We start from the raw sequence: 6892 nt of genomic DNA, 5'->3' as shown, positions 1-6892 counted from the left end.
TTAAAAAGCTGAGTTTTAATGTGTGGGAAGTAGTGGTGCTGAGGGTGCTGCAGCACAGCAATAAAACATTCAAGTGAACATTTTTAATAGACTCTGTAAACCAGCACTGTTACTGTATCTGTGTCCAAAGTTTTTATACGTTACTGTATTTTTTTAATGTTAGTTTTTAGACAAGACAAAATGCACTACCAGTATTACACTCTTCATCCAGTGTCGAATAAATTCACACATGATCACATRTGGTTTGTTTACAAAATGGATAAACTAACAATGACTTATGGTTGAAGAAGCTTTTTAACCWACCACCCATGGGGTTTCTTCTGGTGCCACAGGTATGGTTTCAGAACCGCAGAGCCAAGTGGAGGAAAAGGGAGAAGTGCTGGGGTCGCAGCACGGTCATGGCTGAGTACGGACTGTATGGAGCTATGGTCAGGCATTCCATCCCCCTGCCAGAGTCCATCCTGAAGTCCGCCAAGGACGGCATCATGGAGTCCTGTGCGCCCTGGCTGCTGGGTGAGGCTGCAGTTCTCTGCTATTTTTTCATTTCTACCCTTTTTTTTTTTTGTAGATAGAACAAAGTGGGGTTGTGTGGGGTACTTACGAGTTGTCAGTGTCTTTCCTGTTATAGACAACCTTCGGCACTCTGAGTTTGTAGAATCAGGAGTAAAAATCCTATGAAGGAGTCCATCTTAGTTTACTTAGCGCAGTTAGGAGCAAATTTAAATCAACAAAAAACTAATCTGGGCAGGCTCAGTGATATATTTTRCACCTCTTTCCTTTTGCATAACACTTGTTCACATTGTCACTAATTTATCTTTCAAGCATTCATATTGCTAGATGTAAGTGGCTAATTAAAGGGGGAAAAAGGCGTTTGCATCTTACATTTTGTAAGATTACATTTACAAAGCTCAATCTTGAGTGATTTTGAAAGAAAATATGTTTCTATATTTGAGCCAGGCTAGTTGACTCGTGTTAGTTTCCACGCTTTAACTCTGGATGAAAACTATTCACATCATTTATGAAAACACGACTAGATCGTGCTAAATTTGGAAAACCCTAAGGCAATCATGATGCTGCTATGATTCACACTCTGTCATGCCTCCACACCACACATCTAAGCTAAGCTGCTTCCATCATTTCATCATGTTTGTAGTTTATATGAAGTCAGCTTGGTAAGTTTGCTTCAAATACTTGATGACCAAGACACACTGGTGCACATGGGCCTCACATCATGAATAAACTGTCACCCTYCTCTCATAACCCTGCTCATAACTACTCTCCACAACCCCACTTAAAATAAACAACTGCTCCTGTCTGAATTCAACAGTCAGATTGTATCAAAAACTGGAGGTTGTGTTTGTGTGTTTTTTTCCTATATAAAAATAAATGTTTTTGCTTGTTGAGCACGATTGAACAAAGTAACAAATGAATGAGATTAATTATTTGAATCCAACACTACTACTCGTTGAAGCCCCATTTTCTAAAACGGAAATATTTTTTGCTTGCTGTTTTCAGTCCAAGATGGCTTACCAATCAACAGGCGCTATTCTAAATCTGAATACCCGCAACTCTTTGCAGGGATGCACAAAAAGTCCATGGAGGGAGCGGCAGCCCCACCGACAGGGAAATGCGACGCCCCTCAGCAGCCGAGCGCTCAGAGGCCAGAGGACCCTGAGGTGGAGGAGAAGAGGTCAGAGGTCAAGTCCATCATTTCTAAAGAGGAACTGAGAGAGAACAGCATCGCTGCCCTCAGGGCCAAGGCACAGGAGCACAGTGCCAAAGTGCTGGGAACAGTTTCTCATGACAGACTGCCGGAGGGCAAACAGGAGAGACAGGCGGCCGAGGACAAGACCAGCGATCCGCCGAGTCCAGCAGAGGAGCAGAAAAGTCCCTAAAAATATAAAATAAAATAAAATAAATCAAGATCTTGGAAATCATCAGGACTGAAAGCAGTGGAGCTGCTTTCAGCTTGGACTTACAGACTCAGATTTTAGCCTTCACTGACCTTTCCAAACTGGCCTTCATCAAAACCTCTGTAAAGACACAACTCGTGTGATTGGCTGCTGGCTAACAGATGCAAATGCACTTTTGTCTGATTTATTTCCAGACTTTGTCCTCGTTCGTAGCAGAGCTGATTTGACAGCGTAGGAGYGTTGATGTATATAAACTGCATAGCTAATAACAGAGCTGGGTAGCAAAAATGTATCCAGTAGAATCCTTTTTGCTGACAGTGTAGGGAGTCAGAGGATGAAAGGCTGCATTTAGGTCATGGTGTTTATTCTGTTCAAGTTTACACAAACTGTTACATTTTCCCACCGACAGTAAGAGAAAGAAAGTAAATGTTGGCGAATATCCCTCTGTATATAACTGCTATATTAATCTCGCTCACTAAGGCGCCAGTTTAAAACATGTTTTCTTGTAGTCTTACGGTGTCTGTGTTTTGATTTTCAAATATGTATGAGTCCAAAGTCAAGCATAAAACAGAAATCACTGTTTATTAAACGTGGTGTTGTGTTCTGTTATTTTTTCTACTTTCCCTTCAGAACGTTTCCGACTAATTGTATAAAAGTTATTTTATTGTCACTCCTAAATAGCGTGAAGTCACGGTGGTTGTTGGAGTAGCCACTTGTTACTTATTGCTCTGCTGCCAGGACTCATTAGGAGATGCTTCACGGCTGCATGCTTGAGTTAGTCCCGATAATCTGTTGCAGTTGAAAGCCTTCAGTTTCCAGATTAAACTAGGGAACCAGCACTTTTGGGACACGAGAAAAAGAGAGAAAACCCCTCCTAAGCAGGGATGACCTCACTCTGATTTAAAAAAATAAATAAATATAAAATTCATAGACGCTGTTACCGGCTGATGCACAAGCTGTTTCATCCTCTTATCTGAGTACTTAGCTAAAATCTAACAGCTTAAATTGTTGGCAATCTTCACTTTCCCCTGGCTGTTCATRAAACTTTGAATCAGGAGATTAGAAGACGGCTTTACGTTGAAGCACTTTATAATTTGCACTCATTCTGCCAATGGAGCGTCTTAGTGAGTCGAACATCTGATTTTTGTTTCATTTAGACAACTGACGCAGGCCTCAACAGTAAAACGCATTCATGGTAAAAACATTGCTAATTACTGGTGGTGTCCCGATACCCAGGGCTTAATACCAGTACTTTTACAGATACTCGTACTCACACAAAATGTCTCGACACTTGAGACCGACCAGTATCAGTACTGGTATCGATACGACAACACATGAGTTACAGTTTACTTTTCAATCAAAAGCTTAGTCAGTTCTGTGATTAAGAAATTTATACAAGTTGAAAAAAATATCTTGTTATTTTTATTTATTTTAAAGTGTTGCAGCAGTATATATTATAAGGAAGGGGAGTCATCTTGTTCTAAATTAAAGAAATGTGTTTTTTAAGTTGTCATTAGAACTCGGTATTTGGTATTGGCGAGTAATCAACCTAAAGTGCTGACTGGTTTTAGGACTCCCTACTAATTACATTACTGTAGGACAGAAGTTTCCTTCAAATCTAATAGAAAATTAGTCAGAAAATAAAACAAATTTGATGCAATATACTGTGACTTGTCTATGCAGGAGAATAATTTRTTTATGTAGCAACTTTCTAATTATGGAAGAGGTTTTATTTTATCATTCAAACTAAGACAAGGCTAAAAAACTTTGAAAACATATCTCATCTCATCTCAAGGTTAAAGAGTAATTTATATTTAATTCTCCAAGTTTATATTTTTTCACTTTAAATGTTAAACTTCAGAATATTTATTTTGTCTACATGACTTGATCTGATCAGCATTTTCTTTTTGGTAAATTCTCAACAAACACATCATAGGTATAATGATAATAATATCAATTTTTCTATTGAAGGTTTTGCACACATTYTCCTCCCAGTTCCTTCATTTAGGCCAAGACATGTACACATAGTGARGATTATGACTCTAAAACTGCAACACTCTGTAATCCTTCGAGAGTGGAATAAAATATTTTGATAGATCAGGTTTGCCACATTTGAAGTTGTTTACGTTCAGTTTGATCAGGTAATATACTGAATCCCTCATGAGGGCCAGTCTGCGGCCTTTATAAGATCATTTCAATTCACRCAAAGTGACTGAGGAGCTTTCTGAAAAAGATTTTCTCTAATGCTTTATTAATATTCAATTTATTTTTAAGGGGTTCTAAGAAATATGGTTTACTGGTGAGATTAAGTATATAAAGACAACATCTGGGAGTCCTTTAGATTCAGTTTTCTGCTGACCTGGAATCWGCTCTGAATTGTTAAATGTGATGCTGTGCTGCCCCCTGCTGTCCAAACATGTTATTACATCGTTATTACACGAAGAACCATCAGAGCTCCTTCAAGTGTGTCACTTATTTATTTTATGTCACCACAATGAAAAAAAGGGCAAACAAACATAGTATTTCTGCTTATTTTATTTGGTTTTCAGATTTTTTTGAAGCATGCAGCTGTATAAAAAGACATATTCAACACTAAAGCTGAAACAGTTCAAACAAAACCAGAATYAAAAATTTAAGACTGTATCATGTTATCTTTTAAAATTGGAAATAGATGATCAAAGTTAATCCAAATATTGGTCACCTGTGCCACAAGATTAACATTTTTTTTTTTACCTTTAAGTAAACCGTACAAAGCACTTTCTGTTTTTGTAATGAGTCTTGTTTGTTTTTAATGTGCATCAGCACTTTGGTCACATTGACTGAGAGAAGTCATTTAAATTAGAAACGTTAAGTTGGCATCAGCGTCTCATAATCATTTCTGTCTGTTCTGAACTGAACAGCAGTCACTTCTGAAGTGAGCCGCTGCACATGTCTGAATAATTCACTTCTAATTTCACTGTTTTTACATTTCATTGAAGCCAAMTCTTCATTCTATATTAGAATTACTGACTAAAAACTCTCAAGGTTCAAAGGCTTATGTCTTTGAGATTCCTAATTTAAAGTAAATCAAAACTGGAAGTCCATTAAGTGTTGGGGTGCCTTCAGCAAAATAACAAAAACCATACAGTAGAGTTTACCTTTTTATAATTGTTTTTGTTTTTCTGTGTTCTTTGTTCTTGGCTGATTTAATATCCCATGCGATGCATGCTTTTTGTTCTTTCCTTGTCAGTCTCTTCACTTCCTGCAGCATTTATCTCCTTGCCAAGTTCTTTTARTGCATCACTCTGGAGTCTTTGCATTAGTGGTTTGATTTTGTTATCTCCTCTGGACCGTCTGTTAGACTGGTCCATGCAAAGCCAGGAGAAGTAAACTGATCTCTTGTCTCATCAAACATCAGTTTAACTTTATTTTGCTTAAGTAGCTTTATTGCAGTAATCTGTGCACACACACACACACACACACACACACACACACACACACACACACACATATAATCTACCTGCTCAGAATTATTTTTCATTGCACAGCTGCTGACCAAAGACTCCCTGAACTGTATCTCATCTACCTGTTCATTTTTTATGCACACATGCTATTACATATTGCACAAATGCACACTAACTGTTATATATTGCACAAATGCACACTAACTGTTCCATACTGCACGAATGAAGCAAATGTACACACCTCACTACATATATTTTTATTTAAACCACCTCAACCTCAATCTTGATCTGGATTCTGCCTTACTCTATTTCTACTTTTTTATTTTTATTACTATATTTTTTCTGTTTAGTTTTTATATGCCTAACTTACTTTACACTGTCTAAATTAACTTTACATTACTTTATAGTTTGTCAAGCTGTTTATGTCGTGTGCTAATATGCATCGTAATTTTGTTCTACAGGGCATCCCTGATGTTACGTTTGAATGACAATAAAGAGAATCTGAATCTGAATATGTACTGTATATTAAAATGCAATATATATTTATGTGTAGATGTGGTTTATTGAATAAAAACTGATTCACTGATCACAATCAGTAGCAAAATAAAATGTAAAATTTCATTTTATTTCAATAACCCAACATGTTTTTTTTTAATGTCAAAGTTATAATTTCAGTAACTGGCTTTGTGTTCTTTTCTTCTTAATTTGAAGTCACACTTCATTATTACAGCCACATGGTGGCAGTCTTGATTTTCACAACAAAACCTTATAAACCTCATATACAATTTTTCAATCTCCTTTTTTGTCATAATTCAGGTAATCTATGAAAGCTTTTAAAGCATAATTTCCAGTTTGACACTCATCACATCTGCTGGGTCAAAAGAGGGACTTGTTCCAGGCTTGTGAGCAGACGTGGTCCGATCTTGATCAATAGTGTCCCTCTCATGCTGCTCATGATGATGAGGATGTCTGCTGTGGGTTAATGGGTCATGTGATTGAATGTCCTCTGCTGCAGCAGGACAACTGGGCTCTCTTTCACACTTCAGTGTGTAAAAAAAAACACACCACCATCCTTGTTTTATTTGAATAAAATCAGCATCCTGGAGCTTGTGTTGCTCTATTTCTTCAGCTGTAATTTACCCCAGCAGACATTTGGTTCAAATATTGATTGAAGTGAGCTGCTGTCGTCTGCGGCCTGTCGAAAGCTGCTTTATATTTTTATTTTGCTAAATTAAACTCCGACTACGGGGGGTGAGGAAACAAGAACAATACACACCTGAGGGTAAACAGAATTTAATTTGCTCACCTGCTGACCTGCTGGCATTTACTAATGTCTCGCAAGTAATTGGCTTACTATTAGGCATCGTAAATGCTAAAGYTGTTCATTAAAAGTGTATTTTGATTACTGAGTAAATAGCTGATCTTTGAAGATTAGGTGATTGCTTTTCTGAAGTAGGATGATGGGAGTTCTGTGTTAGTAGACTGCCCTCTTTATTAATGCATCACTTATCTTAGCTGGACTTTATGACTGGTCCT

The 6892-nt window shown here is 37.4% G+C and overlaps 1 protein-coding gene across 1 annotated transcript; it reads left to right on the top strand.

Moving 5' to 3' along the window:
* Positions 1–332: 332 nt before the first annotated feature.
* On the top strand, positions 333–2522 carry LOC106520373 (visual system homeobox 2; the record flags this gene model as incomplete). Its single annotated transcript, XM_014012424.1, is given in 2 exon segments — positions 333–513; positions 1516–2522. Coding segments are annotated over 2 exon segments (561 nt in total), but the record flags the coding sequence as incomplete, so codon positions are not given.
* Positions 2523–6892: the final 4370 nt, after the last annotated feature.

This window comes from Austrofundulus limnaeus, unplaced genomic scaffold (genome assembly GCF_001266775.1).
Source record: "Austrofundulus limnaeus strain Quisiro unplaced genomic scaffold, Austrofundulus_limnaeus-1.0 Scaffold2, whole genome shotgun sequence".
NCBI lineage: Eukaryota > Metazoa > Chordata > Actinopteri > Cyprinodontiformes > Rivulidae > Austrofundulus > Austrofundulus limnaeus.
This window is presented reverse-complemented; position numbering and strand designations above follow the sequence as displayed.